Genomic DNA, 25,149 nt, shown 5'->3' on the forward strand with positions numbered 1-25,149 from the left:
AGAAATCATTGGATTTTAGGAACAAAGGGGGCTTTAAACCTTGTGGGTAGAATGGAGATTATCTACTCCAAAGCTTCTCATTTGACAGATGAAAACAGTGAGGCTCAAAAAGCTGTTTTTGATAAGACCATGGTCCTGTGCACAGGTTTTCCAAGGGTAATATGAGCGAGTAATTCTTGCACATCATTTAGACATTTCCGATCAGATGAATATTCGTCTCCTCTTTTATGGTACTGGAAGACTTGCTTTCTCTCTGAAGAAGGAACTGCAGGAGGAGACACTGTAGCTTCTTGTTAAGTAGCCAGACTCATTTTCAGTCCTCCATGATGCTGTTCTCTATGTCTTGGGCAAAGTTCCTGAAGGCCATGATAACAAGACCCCTAAGAAAAGTATCCCCTTATGTAGAAGTTGATGCTGCTTTTCTGTTGAATAATATAGACAAATTGTTCCCCATCACTACATGCACTCTACAGTATACTACATATACTCCTTTTCCATATGTAATTTAATTTTGAAAAGTTAACACCCTCCAAGGGGATAAAGTTCTGAAATATTGAGAAGTATGCTTAGGACATAAAGCCTTAGTCTCATGTAGTAGTCCTACAAGCTCTACTTCCAGTTACATCTAAAGAGCCTGCCATTTCAAAAGGGCTCACTTTTTTCACCTTTATGGGACCAATGCTCTAGCAAACCTTGAAGATTTTATTCTGGAGAAGAGTTATTGAATCACTAATGATAGTTCCTTGTGGACATCTCTATATAACTTAAAATAAGGATGATTAAAAGAATGAGGGGAAGTAGGAGTGAGATGTCAAGGTTCAAGGGGTAACTCAAAAAACAGTCTAGTTAGTAGTTAACAGTAATAATAATTATGATGAGGATGATGATGATACTAATATAGAAAAAGTCTTTATACTAGCTAGAAGATGAGACTACTGTTGATAAAAGATTCATTCTGATTCTTGAGGTAGCCTTACTGTCTTCTTAGCTCAGAATTCTAGGTGCTTCCTGTCTTTGTTATAAATATCCTCTATAACACCTGCTACCGGACCCAACATTAAGCAAGGATTAAATAGTTGGAACCCAACTTCCTGTTTTCAATTAATTATATCCACCTAGTACCTGAAGTCCGCTGAGGGGAAAGTTCTTGCTTGAGTAACAGATTCTACCTTAGTGCTGCTGAGACTTTTAAAGTAGCTGTTTACCTTGAGTTGTTGAGATTTCCATGTAAATGATACAAGCATGAGCTGGTTTGTTTGTAAACACATCTAATTGAGTCTCTTGTATGTATGTTAGGGTCATTTTCCCTTACACTGGATGTATATTATGGCTCAGACTCAAAAGTTTCTGCTAAAGGAAATCATGATGGATAAGTTTCTGCATTGTTGGAAAATGTAACACCTATACAGACAAATGTCACTTATCCCAGGAGTTTTCTAGGCACAGTTAGTTCGTCATAGAGGGACTTAGTTGTTTGAGGAGCCATTCTTTCTACACTATTGTGTGTCAATATTGTTCCATTTTGCCTTGTATTTTCTTTTGGAAAGGATATTATTTTGCCTATTTGAGTCTGTTTTTGAGATGGAATTGGTAATTCATCAAATTGCAGAAAATAGGATCGATAGAATTAGTGGAAAATAGAGAGGAAAGTCACAGAAATCAAACTGATTTAAAAATTTTTGTTTTCTCTATCTCTAAAGACAAAAGTTTTTTGTTTATTTTTTTTCCTCATGGCAATGAAGTTGCTGAACTAAAACTACAGAATTATTATGCTCTTGGATTTACTTTGGAGAAAAAAAAATCCGTCATCTTAACTAAGGTAAATCAAATCGCTTAATCTACCTGTTAGGAGAAAAGATGAGATGGGTGCGCCTAAGTAATGCCAAAGGGACATCATAGCTGAACTCACCCAGCCACAAACAGCTCACTCCCTATCAGGTCCTTGAGGGAAATCAGTACTCAAGAAGGCAACAGAAGCCAGGTGACTTTGGCCTTAACCAACCCAGAGCTCTAGGAATGGCAGCAGCAGCAGGAATGAAGGTACTGGTTGTAGGGGCCAACATTTACTGAGAATTTACCATGTGACAGTCACCAGGCTACACGCTTTCTGTATACTTCCCTGTTAAAAAGGAAATGGTACAGTGCTGCCGCTTCTCTGTCTTGGCTTAAGTAGCTGGAGAGCAAAGCAGGCTTTTAAAGTCTAGTTCACCCAACAGTCAAACCTAAGCCCAAGACCTTGCAACTGGTGTATAGAACAGCTTACTGAATGCACACTTCCAGGTACAGGGAGCAGGAGAGTGAGACGGAAGGAGAGACTCCTTTGATCCTCTGGGCCTGGCTGGATTGGCCTCTGCCGTGGCCTGCTCCACTGGAGGAAAAGGGACTACCCAAGGGAAAAAGCTTGGCTGATCAAAGGTAACCGCTTGTTATCTCAGGGGAAGAGGAGAGGAAAGGACAGCATGTGTGTGCTTTCTTAATGCAGATCAGTTAGGAAACTGTCTAGAAAACAGAGCCCCATCAGATGTCACAGAATCCAGGCAATGAGAGCAGCTCTCCATCGCCCGTTCAACATGGCACCTAGGTGGTAGGAAAAGAATTGCAACTGGACCTATGAATGTCTCTTTTGACAGCGACAGCTGTTTCCTCATCAAGGTGGTATTTCTGTGAACGTTGTAAAGATGGACATAGCATATTAGTTCTTCTAATAATGAATTATATTTAATTATATTGATTAATTTATAATTTGTAATTGATAATTATAAATGAATATTATATTCATTTATACTTATTAATTCCATTTTATATTTATATAATACATACATTATATAATAAAACATTTTATTTAATAGTTACCGGTTTTATCCTTCTTACCAACTCTAGTAATCAGGGGAAGAAGATAAGAAAATGTCTTTCATTTATTAGACATTGCAGAAACAAGGATAATTTTGTGTGAACTGTTTGGACTCCGTTTGGAGGACAAAAAAAGTCTGCTAGTATAATAATTTAATATATAATGTGTATTCATGGAATTAAAATATTTAAAACATATGTTATTTAAAAACAAGTTGTCATCTGCCATTTGGTTCAGGTACGCTCTTTTCTCCACTTTTTTTTTTCTTCTGTTCTTAATTCTAAAATGTGAGACACATACATTGAGCTCTCTTTAAACAAAAGTTAATGGGATAGAACGTAGTCCTATGCTATGAGATGTGGTCATTTAGCTCTCAAGTACTTATTTGAATCAGCAGTATGTTCATTAAGATCTCTTTTTAATAACAGTGCATTGCACATTATAGTGGCTGGAATGGACTTTCTTTTTAATTCTTTGACCTTGAAATTTTAATTTATTAATGAGTTATATTTACAGTACAGAGTAGAGACAAATTTGGCACATTGTTCTTTGCAGTCTTTCCTGGAAGGAATGAAATCAATTTTAGCTATAAACAATTGCATTGCTCCTGTACAGTGATACTTGTATAACATTGTTTCGGTTGTTGGAAGAACATGACTAACATGTATTTGTTTGGCTTCTCTCTTCACAAGAAGCTCCTTTGATTGGCCTAGCAGTAGCCCCTGCCCCCTCCAAAGTTAGTACACAGATGTCCACCTTCCATAGCTTACCTTGAATTTAGACTAATGTGTCAGCTAGACTATTTTTGTTTTATGGCAGTAAATATGTTATTATTTATGTTACCTTTTAAAACATCAATATTTTATAAGTTTTGAAAAATAAAAATGTATATCAATTTGATTTTCTGAATTTAATTGAAATGGTTGAAACCACTGTGGGAAATCTCAATGTATTTGGCACGTATCCTTTTAAAAAATTATTGATGAATAATACAGAGAAAGGTGCACAAAATGTACACATGTAGCTCAGTAAATGATGATGAATGTATATCAATTAGATTTTCTGAATTTAATTGGAATGGTTGAAACCACTGTGGGAAATCTCAATGTATTTGGCACGTATCCTTTTAAAAAATTATTGATGAATAATACAGAGAAAGGTGCACAAAATGTACACATGTAGCTCAGTAAATGATGATGAATGTATATCAATTAGATTTTCTGAATTTAATTGAAATGGTTGAAACCACTGTGGGAAATCTCGATGTATTTGGCATGTATCCTTTTAAAAAATTATTGATGAATAATACAGAGAAAGGTGCACAAAATGTACACATGTAGCTCAGTAAGTGATGATGAATGATCATGGAGTGAAAACTTCTAACTTAACAGTTCTAGAAAAAGAACATCCCCACACCTCAGAAGCCCTTCTTCCATACTCTCCACCCACCTGAAGGTCAACATTATCCTGACTATCCTAACACTGAAGTTGACTTTTGCCTGTTAATGAACTTTATATAAATGGGAACATACATTATATTCTTTTGTGCCAGGTTTCTTCTTTTTTTAGTTAATTTTAATTTTTTTCTGATGAACTTCCCATATTATTTATCACATATTTTTTATTTTTACAGCTTTTTATTACATATTTTTTGTTTCAATAGCTTTTGGGGTACAAGTGGTTTTTGGTTACATGGATGAATTGTATAGTGGTGAAGTCTAAGATTTTAGTGCACCTGTGACACCAGTAGTGTACATTGTACCCAATATGTAGTTTTTTTATCCTTTATTCCCCCCGCCGACCCCTCGCCCCCTGCTGTCTTTGAGTCTCTAAAGTTCATTACACCACTCTGTATGCCTTTGCATATACCCATAGCTCAGCTCCCAGTTATAAGTGAGAACATACGGTATTTGGTTTTCCATTCCTGAGTTACTTCACCTAGAAAAATGGCCTCTAGCTCCATCCGAGTTGTTTCAAAAGAAATTATTTCATTATTTTTTATGGGTGCTGGGCTTCTTCTATCCATCATTATGTTTGTGAGATTTTTTATGTTGTAGTTTGTTCATTTTCATAGCTGTTTACTATTTCATTGTATGAATTATTTGTCCATTCTACTGTTGATAGATATTAGATTGTTTCCAATTTTTAAGTGGATAACTAATGCTGCTATGACTCTTTGAGTACATACGGCACATATGCACACGTGATTGTCTCATATATTCCAAGGAAAAGGATTGCTGGATTATATGGTAAGAATTTGTGCAAGTACCCAATGCCTGACTGTTTTCCAAAGAGGTAGTTCTAGCTTGTGTTCACATTGAGAGTTCCTGTTGGCCTAAATCCTCATCAACATTTGTCACTGTCAGACTTCTTAATTTTAGCCACTCTAGTGGATGTTTAATGATAACTCATTTTGGTTTTAATTTGCACTGCACTATAAATGATGTTTATGGAGAGTTAGTTAAAAGATAATAGAAAAACCTTATCATACTAAGAAATAAAGTATAATTCAAAATACGTGATTTTTATTTTGAATATGTAAGAAGTGCATAATGCCTGAGAAAATGCTGGAAGTAACTATGTTAAAATGTTGACATTGGTTAGCTTGGATAGAGTGAATGGCTATTTCTTTTTTTAAATAATCACTTGTCTTTTTCATTCATGGAGTATGAAGTCCTTTTATACTCAGAACAAGAAACTTTTTTTTTTTTTTGAGACGGAGTTTCGCTCTTATTGCCCTGGCTGGAGTGCAATGGTGCGATCTCGGCTCACTGCAACCTCCGCCACCTGGGTTCAAGCGATTCTCCAGCCTCAGCCTCGCGAGTAGCTGGGATTACAGGCATACGCCACCATGCCCGGCTAATTTTTTATTTTTTATTTTTTTTTGTATTTTTAGTAGAGATGGGGTTTCTCCATGTTGGTCACGCTGGTGTCAAACTCTACACCTCAGGTGATCCACCTGCCTCAGCCTCCCAAAGTGCTGGGATTACAGGCACGAGCCACTCTGCCCGGCCAATAAACTTATTTACAAAAATCTCTTGAAGTAATGTTTCGTCATTAAAACAAATATTTCTTTTCCCTTCTCTGTCTTTAAAAAAAATCAGCCTTAGCCCTTGAATTCTCCATGTAAGAAAATATTCATCACCTTAGCATTAATGCATACATTAAGCAATATTCTAGCCCTCACCTTTAGTGGCCACTTTCATTCAAATCATATTTGCTTTTTGTGCTGGTTCATTGTCCGTATTTTTCATGACTCAGATGCTTTTGGGAGCCTCCTGTGAATGCTTTTCAGCTGTGCCACTCATTAGGTCACATCCACTCATACACACTTCTTTTGAGTGTAGCCTTTTGCCTCATATGACTGTAGGCTCTTTCAGAGAAGAGACCATGCAACCATGTATCATGCTCCTTGAAATCTCTCCCAAGTGCAGAAATCATAGTGGATTCTTAAGGAATGGATTTTCAGTAAAATGTTGTATTAGTCCATTTTCACGCTGCTGATAAAGACATGCCCCAGACTGGGCAATTTACAAAAGAAAGAAGTTTAATGGACTTACAGTTCCACGTGGCTGGGGAAGCCCCACAATCATGGTGGAAGATGAAAGGCACGTCTCACATGGTGGCAGACAAGAGAAGAGAGCCCGTGCAGGGAAACTCCCCTCTACAAAACCATCAGATCTCATGAGACCCATTCAACATCAGGAGAACAGCCCCGCCTCCATGATTCAACCACCTCCCACACGTTCCCCCCAACAACACATGGGAATTCAAGATAAGATTTGGGTAGAGACACAGCCAAATGATATCAAATGTATATCCAATGAAGAGATCATTGAAATTTTCATCTGTGTGGTTATACATGTAGTTTTTAAAAATTAAAATCCAAATGGTAAATTTGTAAAAACCATATGCCAATTAAGAATTCATGGAAAAGTATTTCACAGCTACAAAGATGATGAAAATAGGATTGGAAATGGAACCATTTTATCAACTAGGGGCCTGGGGGCTGATGGAGTGGGTATGTACAGAGGTGTGGGTAGGGTTAAGGGGACGAACAAGTAATAGTAAAGCCCCTAATACAGTCGAAGTTGGAATGAAAAAGTGTTTCAGTGAGGGCTGGAGCAGCAGAGGAGGGCTCGCCCACCAGGAACAGTGGCCTTGGGGGAGCAATGCCATACCACAGAGCCACAGCTAGCGGAGAGGGAGGAGGGGACTTGTTTTCCCTTCCTGCCAACTCCTGCCGTGCTTCCCTTAAGTAAAACCGGAGGGAAGGCGAGCCAGCTGATTCAGACCTTAAAGACCAGATTCCCCACACAGGCTGTGGCCTTGGAGAGGAGGAAGAGCAAATGGAAAGTAACCACCATAACCATCTGCACCTCTCAGGGTCACGTGGTGTTTCTAGGGCAGAGGTTATCTGAAAGCTTACCTTGCATAGAGGGAAAAAAAAGTATAGGATTGTGCAGATTTATGACAGTATCTACTGTTTTACTCTTGAACATTTTAGATATTTGTTTTCTTTAGTGTATGGAAAGGAAGAAAAACATATATATATATATGTATACATACATATATTTGAGGCAAGGTCTCACTCTCTTGCCCAGGCTGGAGTGCAGTGGTGCACTCATGGCCCACTGCAGCCTCAACCTCCCAGGCTCAAGTGATCCTCCTGCCTCAGCCTCCTGAGTAGCTGGGACTGGGACTATAGGAGTGTGCCACCATGCCAGTCTAATTTTTTTATTTTTATTTTTCTAGAGATGGGGTCTCCCCATGTTGCTCAGATTGATCTTGAACTCCTAGGCTTGAGTGATCCTTCTGCTTCAGCCTCCCAAAGTGCTGGTATTACAGGCAAGAGCCACTGCACTGGGGCAAAGCAAATTTTTTCTTACAAATTTTGATTTATTAAAATGGTGTTTATTGAATAATTAATTAATTGGTTAAAAATGCATTAAAAAAGACAACTACCCTCTGTTCTCTATTAGACCACTGCTTGAATATGAAGAAGGATGTCTACTTGTTATATTTAAAAAAAAACAAAAAATAAGCTTATGTAAAAAACCAACATATTTCAGTCTTCCAGTAGTTGGAGCAGTCATGTAGAGATGCAGGAGATATGTGTACATTTCCAGTATCCCAAGCAATGTGTAAGCAAATTGTAATAATCTGGCATATAAACCTTGTTTAATGCTCTCATAATGGGTAATGCAAGTGATTAAATACTGTGATTTTAATCTTGGCATTTTAGTAACCTAATAAGATAGATGAAAAGGCAGTAATGAATTAGATTATATAATAATATTTCATTCTAACTCAGAAGTCCAGTTATTCTCTGCAACATGTTTTAAGTTTCTCATGGTATACTGTTAAAAATGCTCTGATAAGAATCTTCTACTCTTTCATTGTAATCTGTTCTCATGACCACATAAAAAATATTCTGAAATCAAGTTACCTACACAAACAAACAGTTTCCACTGGGCAATATGGAAACAAAATGCCAGCGACTCATTAGGTCTCCACTGTCTTGGAAGACGGATGGGTAGAAACAGCATAAGGGGCCTTATCCCTGAGTGGACACAGAGGCCTTGCATACAGGAGCCAAGACACACGGATAACGGGGCGAGGCACATCTTCCCAGCTGTGCCCTGTAGTCCCAACAACCCTCTACAGTTTGAGAATCTCTGGTGCCCAGACAGCAGTTTGTCAGATTTAGTTTGGAGGGCCACAGGCATATTTCTATACTCTTTTGCTGCAACATAAATAGCATGGAATGTCTGTTCTGAATTTCAGTGTTTTTCTCAGAATGCTTGTTTGTTGTTTTGGTTCTTTCCTCCGTGGTTTGTGTCTCCCTCCAATGACTGAGCCACAGACAGTCCCAGGACAGAGAGAAGATGGACTGCCACAAAGACCGAAAGCGGTGATCTTCAGTTCATTTCTGTGTGTATCTACTAAAAATATGCATCAAGCAGACACCTACAGTTTTTTTCCTGGCACTACTTTTAATCTTCAAATGAAGATTTTTAACAATCTCGACAAATATTTACCAGGCCAAGTTGATGATAGTTTGTAGGAAAATATATGTCATTTCTATGGGAAATTTTGTGGCCGCCTTCTCCATACCTCACCTGTCCTCTTCCTGCAGTGGAATTCAGCCCTCCTCTGGTCATAATCCTGAGTGCCTCTCACATAGCAGTGAACACACCTCTGCCTGATAAATTTAAGGAGCTTAACCTTCTCTCCCAGATTTGCTTTCCAGTTAAAAACACAATAATTGGGCCAGGAGCAGTGGCTCACGCCTGTAATCCCAGCACTTTGGGAGGCCGAGGCGTGCGGATCATCTGAGATCAGGAGTTCAAGACCGGCCTAATCAACATGGTGAAACCTTGTGTCTACCAAAAAGACAAAAACTTAGCCGGGCATGGTGGCACATGCCTGTAATCCCAGCTACTCAGGAGGCTGAGACAGGAGAATCGCTTGAACCCTGGATGGCGGAGGTTGCAGTGAGCTGAGATTGCACCACTGCACTCCAGCCTGGGCAACAAGACCAAAACTCTGTCTCGAAAACAAAAAACAAAGCCACAATAACTGACAAATGATCTAGCTGCCAAGAATTTGAAGGTGGCTCTGTTAGGTAAGGTTAAAAACACCTTTATTTAAAGACTATTTACATGTCAGGAGACTGTTTGGCTATGGTAGTTCAAGTTTGGATGCTCAGCTTTGTTTGCTTAGAAACTCATTTTTGTCACACTTTAGTGCTAGAGAAATATGCTAACCCAGCTCACGAGAGACTAATGTGGAAACAATTAATAAGTGACCAAATTTTAATGAGAAACTGAATACCAGCCACTGCTCCGCTAGGGAACTGCTCTGCTAGGGAACAAATCGCCATTTGGACTTTTTTTTTTTTTTTTCTGAGTTTAGAATCAGAAGAAAAGAAGTATTGTTGGCTGGTTCTGCAAGAACATCGACAACCACAGCACTTAGGCACTGTGTTCCTACCTTTACACACAGGATTTCAGCCCTCACGGCGGCTCCTGGAGGGAGCTGTGATTGTTCCAATTTTGTGTATAAGGAAACTGATGCTTGAGTGACGGAATAAGTGAAGAAACCTTCAAATCCCATTCCTTCAAAACCCTTGGATTTAATTACTGACTTCATTTTCTTAACCACCTCATGTGACTTTATGATTTTACTAAGGGAGGTCCTGGAAAATCCAAGGAGGTGCCTCCAAGGTGCTGTCAGGGAGAGGAGCAAAGCCGACTGGTGTGATCAGATTTGCTTTGGAAAGGGGATTCTTGCACACAAAAAACCTGCTCACAGATGTTTATAGCAGCTTTATTCATAATTGCAAAAACGTCGAAATAACCAAGTTTTCCTTCAGTAAGTGAATGAATAAATAAGCTATTCCATACAATGGAATATTATTCAGTGCTAAAAGGAAATGAACTTTGAAAAGATATGGAGGAAACTTAAATGCATATTATGAAGTAGAAGAGGCCCATCTGGAAAGTCTACGTACTGTATGACATTCTGGAAAAGGGAAAACTATGGCGAGGGCAAAAAGATCAGTGGTTTCCTGGGGTTGGGGGCTGGGAAAAGGAAGAAGGGAAGAATTGGTGAAAGAGGATTTTTAAGGCAGTGAGACTGCTCTGTATGATACTGTAATGGTAGATACATTTGCCCAAACCCACAGAAAGGATAACACCAAGAGTGAACCCTAAGCTATGGACTTCGGGTGACGATGATGTGTGAGTGTAGGCTCATCACTCGTAACAAATGCACCACTCTGGTAGAAGATGTTGATAATGGCAGGAGGCTATTTATATGTAGAGGCAGTGGGTATATGGGAAATCTCTGTACTACAGCTCAATTTTGCTATGAATTTAAATTGCTCTGAACAAAGTCTGTTAACAAAAAGAATGTTTTAATATTTCAATATTTGAAATCACACAGTATGTTGCATTTGCTACCCCTACTATGCATGTATATATGTTTATATGTGTGCATATATCTGTGTACATATACACATGTGTATATAAATATGTTTCTGTATATGTGTATTACGGGTGGAATATGTTAGCACAGTATGTGATGTATATGTCACATATGATTTTACATATGGATGTATGTGCATATTTGTATATATATGTGTGTGTGTATGTGTTGAGCATTCAGTATATACTAGGCTCAGTACGTGAGACTTTACTCATGTCCACTTCCTAAGACTCCCACAAGGTTATCTTCCCCACTGGACCTTTAAGGAAGAGGAGAAGGTGACTATCAAGGCTGAGGTCCACTCACATTGAGTCCCACTGCTTGGATGTATCTGATTCTAGAGTTCCTGATCACCCCCTTATGACTGCCTGATGCACCTGTATCTTTATCTTCAAATCCTGGAGGAACCCTCCTTTCCACTGTTGCTTCTTAGCAGTGTGTAAAAGGACCGTAGAGCCCAGTGCTCCTGCCAGAGAAGATATGACCAGGTCTTGGAGCCTCACTCGTGGGAAGCTGGTTTAGTAGGTACCTTCAGTGTCCTGGTGGGAAAGGCTTGAATCCAAGTGAAGCAGTGACAGGGACATCAGACTTGATAGACTTTTGTGAAGAGAAAACAGCTTCCTAGGCTTTCTTTGGGATTGATGACCACCCTAGCCTGGCCTCTATAATTTCTGTGTTTTTCTAGATGCTGATTAGTTTTCCTGTGCATAATTCTCCAAAATAGAATTTGGACCTCTAGGGATATTCTTACTACTCTTCTCAACTCTGGAGTTTTGGAGAAATAATAGGTTTCAATCTTTGGGTAAATCAAGAAAAGCCAGTAAGAAATGTCACTGCCCACCCTGATGTTTAGTTCATGTTGCTCAGACCAAGTTATTCCTGGATCGCAAAAGCTGGCCCAGGAGGCATCATCTCATGGCTTTCTTGAAACAGCTCTTCTGCATTCGGTGGCACCAGTCTCTCAGTGGAAATCTATAAACAAGTTTGTGTTTAGAATCAGATTGGAAGGATTGCTTGTCCTTTCTTGTGAAGAATAAATGAATGAATTAGAGCATCCCCTGTACCTTCTAAGGTAGCAAACACATCTAAATAGGGTGTAAGATTTAACCAATGACAGACACGTCTAAATGGAGCTTAGGGGCTGAGTTAACAAAGAACAGAAAGCTAACTTGTTTTGTAGTAAAGAGCTAAAATAGAAAAGACTAATAGGTTATGTTGATTTCTATTTAAACAAGCCATTTTACTAATTTCTGATTGGGTATGAAAGCCTCAAGCTGTTTTGAAAAGAAATAGCTATTTGCTGGTGGTAATTTCTTACTCTTCCCATGTGTAAATTTAGAAAACTTTGGATTTTTATTTTGCTTTCCCAAAGTAGCATCTAAGTAACAAATAAAAAGCCTCATTTTTTTTTAGTTCAAAATGAAAAAAGAGTCAGAAGGAGAAAGTGAGAAAATCCACCCCCACCACCATATTTCAACTTCTTTTATTTTCTACTGAGAGAAAATTCATTATCTGATCTTTGATTTCATTTATTTCAGTGCCTGCGCTGTGCACTTAGTGGAGCTGGCTTTTACCAAGATTATATTCTGACAGGGTGATGGGGGCCCGGCTGTGCATGAGCATTTGCTTTGCAAGGAGAAAATGTGTTTCCCCCTCCCTTTCATTTCACTCCTAAAGCCAGTGGTGGAAGAGGAATTTGCTGTTCTCAGTTGATCTCCCTCTATCAGGGCCTCCCCTTCCTATGGCCCCACGCTCTGTGAATGAGGAAAAGCGGGGAGCACAACTGTTTAACCTGTCAGAGCCCGTTCCCTGATTATCCATGCCAAATGTTTTCCGTTAGAGAAGGAACTTGGTGGTCCAGGAGGTTATGCAGACTGGCCATTCTAGAAGTGGCTGTCTCAGGGTATGGCTGTGGCTGTGGGGCAGCAGGTGTGAGGGGATTTTGAGGAATCTCTCTCCAGAAGCAGATCAGGATATCGTGGTAGCAAGGTGTGTTTTAGAATTTATTTTTATTAACCAAAATTTATTAACCTACATTCTACCTTAGCTCATTATAACCAAGGCAGGGGCTTGATCAAAAACACGTTCTTCCCCAACTTTCTAACCCGGGAGCACTTAGTTACTACTGCTCACTGAATGTGGCTCATCAGGATGCCTCATGGAAAAGGGCTTGAGCAGAAAGCTGATTCCAGGTGCTACTGCACAGAGATGAGGAGTTGCCTTCCAAGCACTCACACCCAGATCCAGAAAACTCATTTTACTTACCACTGCGAGGCCCTGGGAAGTTAAACAGACACGTGCCTGGATCTTTAGAGTGACCGATTTCCCGTTTCTAAGCAGACTTTTGCAATGGGTCTTCTTCCTTACGGGCAGCTCTGCCATGTGCATGATCAGGCTTCTAGACCAGACAAATTTGGGATTGTATTCTTTCATTCTGTTCTGTTATGCTCTTTTCTTTCCCTTTCTTTTTTCTTTTCGTTGTCTTTTCTTTTCTTTTCCTTCTTATTTTTATGCAACACCATGCTAGTAAGAGGTAAGTTTTAAATGGTGACATTAATATTTGGGTCAAGTGGAAAATACAATTGTAGCAACCACTTTAAGCCCAGTTGCCTGTTATTTAGAATTTCTTCTCATGGAAGGAGCCATAGGCTGACCTTTATTTTACTGTTTTGGAGTGCAATGAAGTTTCTCAGAAATCAATTTATTTTCCCAAAGGATTGCATAGCGATGTTCTGCCTGCTTTGTATCATGTTGATTTTAAGATAATAGTACTAAAATGTATTTGCCTGCAATTTTTTCCACAAGGCTCCTTTGAATTCACTTAAAATCTTACTTATTTTCTTTCACAGACAGCCTCTGCCTGTGGAGATATTTGTCTCATGAATACCCCTTGTGTCTGGTTTTCTTTGTACCCAGGACTTCTGCCTTATCTAGTAGCCCTACGTATCCGGACCTGCCCTTCATTAGGATCTCCCCACACCGGAACCCCGCTGCTGCTTCCGAGTCTCCCTTCAGCCCTCCACATCCCTACATTAATCCCTACATGGACTATATCCGCTCCTTGCACAGCAGCCCGTCGCTCTCCATGATCTCAGCAACCCGTGGGCTGAGCCCTACAGATGGTAAGTTCAGGATGGATTCTGCTTCTGCAGATCATGCAGCCTCCTCCCCGCTCCTCACTCGGGACATGTATAAAGTAGACCTGATGTTTAGTGAGTGTTTCCCATGTGCCAGGCGCTGTACTCTGTGCCTTACATGCATGATTGTGTTTCAGTGTTGTAACACCTCATTGGTAGTGGTGTTATTATCTCCATTTTCAGGTCAGAATAGCAGTGGGCAGTGGGGTTTACTTGCAGCGCAGTCAGTCCCATGGCTGGTAAGGGGCAGAGGTGGAATTCATTGCAAATGTTTCTGAGTCCCAAATCCCTGCTGGTAACTAGGGTTCTGTTCTGCTGCTTCACAAATGATTAGACTGGTCCTGTAGCCATTCACACACATGCATGTGTAACATGAGTGTTTTACTCACCTTTTGATGAACACTTTTTTGTTCTGTGTGTCTGAGAAGCACATTTATACAGATGTGTCTGTTGGAGGAGGGCTTCCCAAACTCTAGTGTGCCTATGAATCACCGGGGAGCCTGATAAAAGGCGATTCTGCATCAGGTGGGATCAGGTGGGGCCTGAGATTCTGTGCTTCTCAAAAGCTGATGATGTCAGTGCTGTTGGTGCCTGGACCACACTCTGAGTGTCAAGGTCTTAGAAAACATCATGGTCCAGGGCTGTTGCTTTCTGTCCTTGACCATGCCACATGAAAACCAGAAGAAGAATGTACTGGGAAAGGAAATGAGCTTAGACTTTCTCATATTTGGTGCTCATTTTAGGCTCTCAAGGATCGAATTCCTGTTGGTTCTATTAGTCCCCCCATTACTTTTCACACTCTTCTTAATTGGAGCTGTGTATTCTCCTGGTGTCAACTTATAAACTGGTCCTTTGATTCAGGAAAAGTATTTTCCATATCATGCACACATAGGAATTCACTTGCCCAATAATCACTGGAATCTGAATCAAGGTCCAGAATTGCATCACCTGTTAATTACAGGTAGCAGGCTCTGAATTCTTTGCAAGAGATCGCAAGTCACCACTGCCTGTACCACATCAGAGAAACACCAGGCATTTCATTTCACTGAGCAGTGCTTGATGTGACTTCCATGCCCTATCCACATTCTCTAGGTAGACGCCTTCCTGAGGCTGGGTGTGCATGGTGAGAAGCTGCATGAAGTGTCTCAGGAAACATCCACTCACTTGGGTTTTCAGAAATAGCTTTCCTTCAGTACCAGCCACTTTTTTTTTTGATTCAGTGCAGTGAATTTACTGGTTAATAATAGTAATATAGGTAGCTAAAGAATAAGTTTTGCCCTTTGGGCAGGATTAACATTTTATTTTATTTTGAGAAAGGGTCTCACTTTGTTCCCTAGGCTGGAGTGCCTTGGTGCAATCTCAGCTCACTGTACCCTGGACCTCCTGGGTTCAAGTCATCTACCTGCCTCAGCCCCCTAAGTAGCTAGGACCACTGGTGCGCACCACCACGCCTAGCTAATTTTTATATTTTTTGTAGAGACAGCGTTTCGCCATGTTGCCCATGCTGGTCTCAAACTCCTGAGCTCAAGCGATCTACCCACCTCTACCTCCCAAAGTGCTAGGATTACAGGCATGAGCCACTGTGCCTGGCCAAGATTCACATTTTAAAAATAAAAACCAAATATGAATTAGATTTTCTGCTTCAGATTTTATTTTGCACTTGAAGAACTGGAGAATCATCTCCTTCAAGTACTTGGGAGTTGGTGGAAATGACTAACAAGGAGAACAGACTGAGGGAGAGAGGGAGGCTAGCTGACAATGGACTTGGAATTATGCCTGGCCTGCAGAAATTTATTCGGGCTAGTGGAAAGTCATACCACTAGTTAAACTACTGAAAGCACTCTTATCATCTGCTTTGTGTAGCATTTATGATGAGTATATATATCACATTCTTTGGTTGATTTGCCTTCCTTTTCTTGCCTCTCAAGAATCCAGTTACTATAATCAAATAAAGTAACATGATGAATATTTCCCTTGTGGCCTAAAGTTTTTTTCCTTAAATCTCTATCTTTACCATGTATCATGGATAAAAAGTATATGAAACAAATATAAAATACCCACAAACCTATCGCTAGAGTGCTGGTATTTCTAGATAATAATTGTAAAACTTTTATTGATTGAATGCTATGTGCTGAGCGTGCTACATACATAATTTAATTTTTGCTCCTGATGACCTCATGGAGCCAGTTTAAATCCAGATCTCTATGAGTCTGGAGGCCACCCTCAGAACTGCTACAATGCCTTGCTGCTTTTGCACGAAAATTGGCAGGTGGAAACCGATTATTATCCTGTTAGAAAGCTGAGTCTTGGCAGTAAATTGCTCCAGATTGATAGGTATATTTTCTTTTTGATTTTGTAATGAAGAAAAGGAAAAGAGAGCTTTTAAATTATGGAATGTAAAATTGTAGCTTATCATTCAGTTGTGTTATTAAAGCTGTGCTGCCTTTTTTCATACTGGTAAACCCTGACTTTTCATGTGAGTGAGAGTTAACTCAGACACGCTTGTCAGAAAGCTTAGAAAAGTATTTTAAGTATGTCTGGAAAGATATCATAGTCTTCTAAGTTGTCTACTATTGTAAGAAATGCAAACATACAGCGATTTGATATAAAAATGATTTTATTTCGGGAGGCAAATGTGGTTATGTACATATATACATTTTAATCATTCTGATTTGTTGATAATTTCTTAGACCAACAACAAAAACTTAGTAATGCATTTCACTTTTTTCTATTCCTTTCCTTCAGTTTTATTTTCAGATAAAAGATGTTTAATGGAAGTAAGAGCACAATTTGAGTTAAAGGAGCTTTACTCTAATAAGCCATAAAAGGAATTGCTGATGTGGGTTGTGTAATGGACTCTGAGATGCCTCAAGAGAAACTTCTAGTTGACCTTCTTTCACTAGTAACCATAAATCTCTTGTCTCCTCCTAGCGCCCCATGCAGGAGTCAGCCCAGCAGAATACTATCATCAGATGGCCCTGCTAACTGGCCAGCGCAGCCCCTATGCAGACATTATTCCCTCGGCTGCCACCGCCGGCACGGGGGCCATCCACATGGAATATCTTCATGCTATGGATAGTAAGTGATGGGGCTGTTTTCTAGAGTCTTGGGAAATGGCAAAGGCAACTTTATGAAACAGAGGAGAAGATACAAAGATTAGGTGATTGCGTAACTTTTTGATCTGGAGGAGAAAGTGGAACCACCACTATCTGGTGCTCTGGTTCCCTTGGTTTTCTAGAAGCTTCCACAGATTTGGTCATCCTGAGACTCCCTGTTTAGCTCAAGGATACCAGTGAACTGACAGATGCAGGCAATTGTAATTGACAGCGATATATAAATATTAGCTGGTTAAAAAAATCCCAGCCCAGGTGACATAGCGAGATCCATCTCTACAAAAAATTAAAAATTAGCTGGGTGTAGTGGCATGTACCTGTAGTCCCTGCTACTCAGGAGGCTGAGGCTGAAGGATCACTTGAGCCCAAGAGGTCGGTGTTGCAGTGAGTCTTGGTCACACCACTGCACTCCAGCCTGGCTGGGTGACAGAGTGAGACCCTGTCTTCCCAAACCAAAAAAATTTTTTCCTGTCGTGATTGTCTTGATAACAAAATAAGGGGGAATGGATTTGTTATATGGATGGACTTTGCCTCCCCACTCCTTGGTTTCATGGATTTTATGCTTTAAAAATTAATTTTAAAAAATACCTGTTTTAACAGGTTTTACATTTTTGCCTTAAATAATTGTTTGCCCCATATGTTTTCTTTACATTAAAAAAATTGTATTCCACTAAGACCGTTTGTAGCTGCTGAATATATGAAAGGATCAGAATAGTTATCAAGTTATCAATAGTTGCCAAATAGCTTATTTGGAAAAAATAAAAACTTTTTCCAAATCAGAAAGGACTACTTTTAGTACCTAGCAGTGGAATAAGGTGAGATTACTTGATGCATGTTGTATCACTTATTTTGGGGTCCCTTAGGTGTGTAATGATTTTTGTGGGTCACTTATGTAGATGCATAGACAAGTAAGCCTATAATTACCTCTTGTCAGAGCATTCCAGAGCACTCATCTCTTCAGTTCCTTTAAGGACACATCCGTTTGCAAGGCGCTCTGAAGTGAACCTAAAGCATCATCCAAGTCATACATCAGCAAAAGCCACTACCTTTGAATAGGACAACAGTACGACTTTGAGTAGGGCATTTGCTTAGCGTTTTGTTTGTTTTTCCTAGTAGCAGCAATTAACTTACACTTTTCCATCTACAATCTATTTGGATTCTTCTGTGACAGAGGGCGAGCATATGTCAGCTCTAGTTATTCAGTCCTGGGTCTTGGACTAGAAAGAAGGTGATTATTTCACACAGGGGTAAAAACTCTACAGGCCTTAGTCTGCTTACCACCAAGAACTACCTTTGTGTGTTTCATTGGAACACAAGATTCTGTTGGCTTCCACTGGGAAGCTCGTTACTACATGGAAAGTAAAAGAAATGTGTTACATCTTCTTCCGGGGTTCTGTTGTTTGGCTTTTTAGCATAGAGAGCTTACATTTCAGATTCATCAGAACCACATTTCAATTAGCGATTGTTGAAAAAAAAAAGTTGTGTTATTATGCAAATCAGTTATTTAAAATCTGCAAATAAAGAATTAAAATAAGAGAGAATCCTTGGAAGGTCAGCCCACATTACTTTCCCTATTTGATGAGAATGTGTTTAGTCAGGCAGTGGCGGTTTTTATCTAAATAAAGGATGAAGCTACCCTTTTAGTTTGTAAAAACTAATTAAAGGAATTTTAATTTGCCTGAGTATATGGTAAATTGATTGTCATTAAGTAGGAATTTAGATGTCCTATCATTCATCACATAAAAATAAACCTCCTTTTTCTTTGTCAGAATTTCTTATTAGAATAGAGAAACAAAACAATTAACAGAAAGCCAGATCGGAGATATCTATGTTAGAACAATAAGGATTCTCTGGCTTATATTTAAGAAGGAAGTGGTATGATCAGTGAAGAACTGGGCTACTTCTCTTTTGGCTGTTGTGAAAATGCTTACCTGGTATTTTAGCAGCTCCCTTCAACAGAGTATCCCAAATCACTGTCCCCAAATGCTGACTTTCTCTTCTTTTGCTTGTTTATTAAGGAGTTGGGAAGAACATATTAAAGGGCTGGAAAGTTCTTAAGGCACTATATTCTTTCCCTCTAAAGTAATTGAAGTAGCATTTATTAATAGTTATTTAGTTAGAATGTAAGAAGATTGCCCAGAAATTTCCACCGTAGGAGATTTTTTCCAACAAAGAAGTGAAACATTAATCCTAAATTTTTATAGTGGTTGTCCATCTGCAGTGGTAGAGCGAAACCTGGGATCTATCTGGTCACTCTGATCCCTTGTTACAGATATTTAGGACTTCTTAATTAACACAACCCTCAATAAACTGGGTTCAGGTAAGCACCTGACTTTTAAATAGTGGGCATATCTAGGTTTCAGCAAGATGTAGGACAGAGTGTTTATATGTAGCTTGTTAGGATAAACTAGTCTGTTATGGTCCCAATTCTACCTCTCAGAGTTGGAGTGACCTTAAAAGATGAGAACAAATACTCCCTATAAGGAACATTCTAGAGATGAGGGCCCCTGAAGACCACTATTTATATTGGTGGAAATAGACTTAAATAAGAGCCAGTCTTGGAGGGAAAAACACAGAGAGGAAAGGTTCCAGCCAGGCTGTGAGCAAGCCAAAGGGTTTCATGGAAAGGGTGAAAAGGTCTTGAGAGGCCCCTCACCCTCTTTGGAGGATGTGAGAGGGATCTAAGGCTCCTGGGGTTTGAGAGCATCAAATGGGCTTCTTCCTTTTGCATCACAATTAGTGATCTAAAATATTAGAGATTTTCTAGGGATATATCCACATCTTGTCTAGCATATGCTGTCACTTCTAACTTTGCCAGTGATCACTGAGTACCATTGAGAAGGGCAATTATTGTCCAGGATTATATGGAAGTTGATAACAAATCTGGTTTGTCCTTGGAGTTACTTGGACGTGACATGTATTTCCTCATTGGAAAACTTCCATGATGAAATTAGCCTCTCATGGTGAGTAAATGTGAAGGAGTTGTGCTTAATAAGGCAGATGCCATTATAAAAGTAAGATGCTGATTTAAATGCCTTAATAATATGCACAGGCTGGGCGCAGTGGCTCACCTCTGTAATCCCAGCACTTTGGGAGGCCGAGACGGGCGAATCACGAGGTCAAGCAATCGAGACCATCCTGGCCAACATGGTGAAACCCCAGTCTCTGCTAAAAATAAAAAAATTATCCGGGTGTGGTGGTGTGTGCCTGTAGTCCCAGCTACTCGGGAGGCTAAGGCAGAAGAATTGCTTGAACTCGGGAGACAGAGTTTCAGTGAGCCGAGATCGTGCCACTGCACTCCAGCCTGGCAACAGAGTGAGACTACATCTCAAAAAAAAAAAAGTACATCATTGGGATTGCTATTTTGTACTAACATGCTCTAAATCAGGCTGGTAATGAAACTATTCTAAATGAAGGAACTCGTTTTAGTTGTGCCTGAAAGAAAAATTTGAGTAGGTACCACATTTATCATTAAAGTTGGTTTTTAAGTTTTATACGTGGATGACACTAACTTACTAAATTTCAGTTTGTGGATTTTTTTTCATTATTTCTATAGTATTGACAATAAAGTCATTCATATTCATCTATCCCATTTAATTAAATTATCTCTAAGCATGTTGGATTGTTATCTTGTATCAAGAACCATCTCTATTGAATAAAATATTCCCAAAGAATTTTCTGGAGACCAAGAGCCTGGACATTTTTTTTTAATAAAGGAAGATTACCTTCTACTTCAGTTTTTCTGGGTACCGCAAAATTGCCATGTTCCTATAAACTGGTATACTCCTTCTATGAGGTGTTAGAAACTCTTCATTTTACTTAAAACTAATCATGTTTTGTTTGCCTGCTACCTGGTGAGATTATGTTCTCATTCTTTCATTAAACTTTAGTTTGATGACTCTGTAATGTAAATGTGACCTTCAAAAAGGCAGAATGGACCTGTGGGCCACATTCATCTCTGTGTCTTGAAGCTCACATCTCTAATATCTACCAAATTTGAATGCAAATTGGCATTTAATTTTGAACTCTTCAGGAAGAAACCATTGTATTAAGTTGGCATGCATTTAAGTTTGAGATACTCACCTCCAGATTTGGACTCCAGATTAAGACTCCATCAGTGGAATCTTCTTGAAGGTTAAAAATTCTAATAAATGTATTACCCTTTATTGGATCTGACTGGAGAAGCAAGGTCCAGAGAAGAATTAAAATGCCCTATAGGCTCATTGTACCTCGTTATCATGCTCGCAAGGATTTCTCCTCCGCCTTGGAAAATCTGTAAACAAGCAACATCCCCAGCTTTTAAATGTTTCTTGGGATTTATCCTCTTATATGGGGAATGTAAGGCAGAGGTCCTCAACCTCGGAGATATTTGGGCCAGATAATTCTTCATTGTGGGGAGGGTGACCCTGAACATTATAGGATGTTCTGCAGCATCCTTAGACTCTGCCCTCTAGATTCCAGTAGCATCTGCTGAGTCCTGAAAACCAGAATGTCTTCAGATGTTGTCAGGTGTCCCTTGGGGGGCAAAATTACTCTCAATTGAGAAGCACTGATTCAGGGTAATTATGTAGAAGTTACCTTTAGTAATGCTTTAAGTATACCATAGAGCAGGTAACTCTAGAAATCACTGGGCACTGAGGGTATAACTGAGCTGAATTTTTAATCTTAGGATACTTTAATTCATTTTCTTCCTTTGGCTCATGACTTAAAATGGTGTGTGTTGGGGTGGGGAGTGTGGTATGTTGCCATTGTGGGAACCACTGTCTTTGTCGCTTGTGGTGAATTAATGATGGGAATATCTAAGCAGCCGTCAGATTCATAAATCACTAGAAATGAAAGGGATAACACATAAAAGTCTCTCCCTTTTGTTTAGCAATTTATCATTTTCCCTGCACATTAATAAACAGAGCTCCCCTGAGGTAAGCCCCTGGAAGATAAATATTTCTCCCTAATTTCCTCAATTGTAGCTAGTAGATCACATGGGGGAGGAGAGGTGCTTGTCACCGCAAGTTGCCAGCTTCTTATCCTTCACTTCTTCCACATAGGCAAGTAGCAATAAATAGCCGGTATAGACTCCAACTGCAGGTAATTAGATTCTTTTTTGTTTATATAACAGGCACCAGATTCCCTAGCCCCAGGCTGTCAGCCAGGCCGAGCCGAAAACGTACACTGTCCATATCACCACTGTCCGATCATAGTTTTGACCTTCAGACCATGATAAGGACGTCTCCCAACTCCTTGGTCACGATTCTCAATAATTCCCGTAGCAGCTCTTCAGCAAGTGGCTCCTATGGTCACTTATCTGCAAGTGCAATCAGGTATGTATTTTCCTGAATCCATTATGTGTTTTTTAAATGTAATGTCAGCACTTGTTTGCACCTGTAGTGATGCATTTTCAGTACCAACTGCCTATGAGGAAGAATAAAACCACATGATGCTGTGCCAATACCAAGAGGCAGGTCAAATATCACAATGAATTGTAAAACCAGTTATTTTGTGCTTGCAGACATTAGTCAATAGCCCCTATATAGAAATAGCAGTTATTGAGTTATGATGAAATCCACTTCGTAGAGACAGTAAGTATGGCAAATCTTTTTATCTAGTCTTTTCCTTGTAATAATTGTTCTCTAGAGGAAAACTGACTTCATACCTGGTTGTATGACACATGTACAGAACATGAACAGAAACAAAAAGACCAGTCATGGCAGAAGTCTTATCCTACAACTCTGAAGAGAAAGGAGTCCATTGGGAGGGAGAGAGAAACAGCGGGACTTTTTGTCTGATGGAAAATAAGTGCAGATGACATTGGAAACATAGTTATCAGAGGAAATCTGGCAAAAGAATATTTCTTTGTTTTTCCATTAAGTCTTTTTAGCTTAATCTGAAAGATCCCTATTTTGACCATACACCTTTGTTAACCATGGATGATTCCTTGCTTGACAGAAAGTGTTTTGACACTTCCTTCCATGAAGCACCTCATGTCTGTTTTTGCACGTGAAGGTACAAGCACAGACTTTTGTAAACATGATTAACATAAAATATTTCTTACTGCTAATGATCAACTTGGACTGATGTCACTAAGTAGGGAATAAAAGTAAGCCAACATATGAATTTTAGGTGAATTACCTGATCATTTATTGTTTGAACTAAGCCAGCTCACAAATGGTTGAGACATAGAATTAGATAGTACTCTAATTAATTAATTTAACAATCCTGGTTATAAAGTTTAGCTCTCATTTCCCCTAAATTTTTTGCCAATAATTTAAGAATTCATTTACTAGCAATCTTTTTGAATTGTAGTTTTGTTAATTGTGAATAATTCCTTGCTTGAAAAGTACATACTAACGGATGTTTTCACTAGCCTTGGTTTTAATAAGTGAGGTTTTGTTTGTTTCTATTAATGAGCGGTAGCATTAGTTGTTCATTGATAAGTCTTCCATGGTAGATATACAATTAGGGAAACTTCGTCAGTTCAGAAAAAAAAGTGTCTGCAGTAGCAAAATACCCGCATTTAGTAAAAATAATGAATACTGTTGTCTTTCCGTAATGTTGTCCATTACAGTTTTAATTCTTGTTCAATTATTAGCAATGTTCTTCAGTAGGCAAGTTAATATTTAAATGTGGTAGATCCTAATTTTAATATGATGTCATTTTCTGCTGCTTTTCTTTGTTCTTTTCATATGGTCACTGAAGCGTGGAAACGTGGAGAGCTGTAAGCAACTGTGATAGCAGTCAGTGCACAGGGAGGGGTCCTGGGGCACTTTCCAGATTAACCACTGTAGTCACAAATATAGGCTTTAGAGTTGGATATGTCTATGGTCAGATTCCAGCTTTGCCACCAACCAGCTATGCAAACCTAACTTACCTCTCAGCTCTTTGAAGTTTAGTCTTCACATCTGTAAACTACAGATAAGACACCCTCTATACAGGAAGAAGGCACATTTTACTAACGCTGGTGTGGATCTGCAATGGCAGGATGAGATTCCTACCTAGGGTGAAGTTTCAGGGGGAGCTGAGCTGGGATGGTTCATCCAGGAGAGGAGCCATCCTGTGATGGCTGTCTGTGCTACACTGCTCTCCATCCCAGTCTGGCCCCGAGGAAGCATGCCAGTCTCAGAACCCTGGCCTGGTTGTTCCTGCACTCCTGGCAAATATTCCTGGGTCATAGACTGACGTGGACTGGAGGTGACTTTACTGCAATTATTACATGGCATGACTAAAGTCATAGCATCCAAGTAGCAGAAATGTGGCACACAGTGGTAGTCACAAAGATAACACACAAAATCACTTCATGAACATTCACTTCTCTTGTTTCTCTTTACTTTTTCTTTCCTCTTGCTCTCTGCCCAGGTCTCTTGACTTTTTACAGCATCTAAAGGACATAGATTAGAATATGGTATAGAAATGGTCATGATGCTATCTTTATTTATTCCTACCCCAGCCTCCTTAGTCCTTACGGTCTCCTGGTCTCCTCATCTTCACCCAGGTAAGCTAGTGTCAGTACTTAACAGACTGTCAATCTGCTGACTTGAAATCATCATTGCCCATTTCGTCTCCAAGGAGCTATACCACACCTCTTTATATCATTAGAGATGGAAGAAGAGATTCACTTAAAGACCAGTCAGATCCTTGGAGGCTGTGACAGTTGGGTGCCTGGGCCCATTGTGTCCTCATTTTCTTTCTTGCCTTTGAGACTTTCAATTGCATCTTTTCTCTCTCAGTGCCATCTCTCCCTCTTTAGTACACATTTGCTGTATTTTAGGACTATATGTCTATTCTCACACAGAGCAGGTAATGCAGATAACCCAAGATGAGATCAGCTTCCCATATAATGATGATAATAATTGTTATCATTGGCACCACTTGCCAGTTCTTTAGCTGGAGGAGTGCTAGTGCCTTGCTTACTCCTGCTGTAAGTTTCATTTTCTGAGATCTAAAAACTGACTTCAGGAATAATCAGTTAGTGGTAGCACCAGAGGATCTGAGAAAGGAAAGAAGGAAGGAGACATCTAGAAAAGGTAACTAACTTTCTCAACAGCGAAAGATACAGGAGAGA

At 39.5% G+C, this 25,149-nt stretch overlaps 1 protein-coding gene across 2 annotated transcripts in view; it reads left to right on the top strand.

Moving 5' to 3' along the window:
- GLI3 (GLI family zinc finger 3) overlaps window positions 1-25,149 on the top strand; it is a 275,484-nt gene that overhangs the window by 174,500 nt on the left and 75,835 nt on the right. For both annotated transcript variants that reach the window (XM_054496220.2, XM_063667371.1), the window contains 3 exons: window positions 13,760-13,965; window positions 16,912-17,058; window positions 22,210-22,411. In XM_054496220.2, the coding sequence (XP_054352195.2) occupies window positions 13,760-13,965; window positions 16,912-17,058; window positions 22,210-22,411 (555 nt within the window). The remainder of the gene's footprint in view (window positions 1-13,759; window positions 13,966-16,911; window positions 17,059-22,209; window positions 22,412-25,149) is intronic.

This window comes from Pongo pygmaeus, chromosome 6, assembly GCF_028885625.2.
Source record: "Pongo pygmaeus isolate AG05252 chromosome 6, NHGRI_mPonPyg2-v2.0_pri, whole genome shotgun sequence".
NCBI classification, from domain to species: domain Eukaryota; kingdom Metazoa; phylum Chordata; class Mammalia; order Primates; family Hominidae; genus Pongo; species Pongo pygmaeus.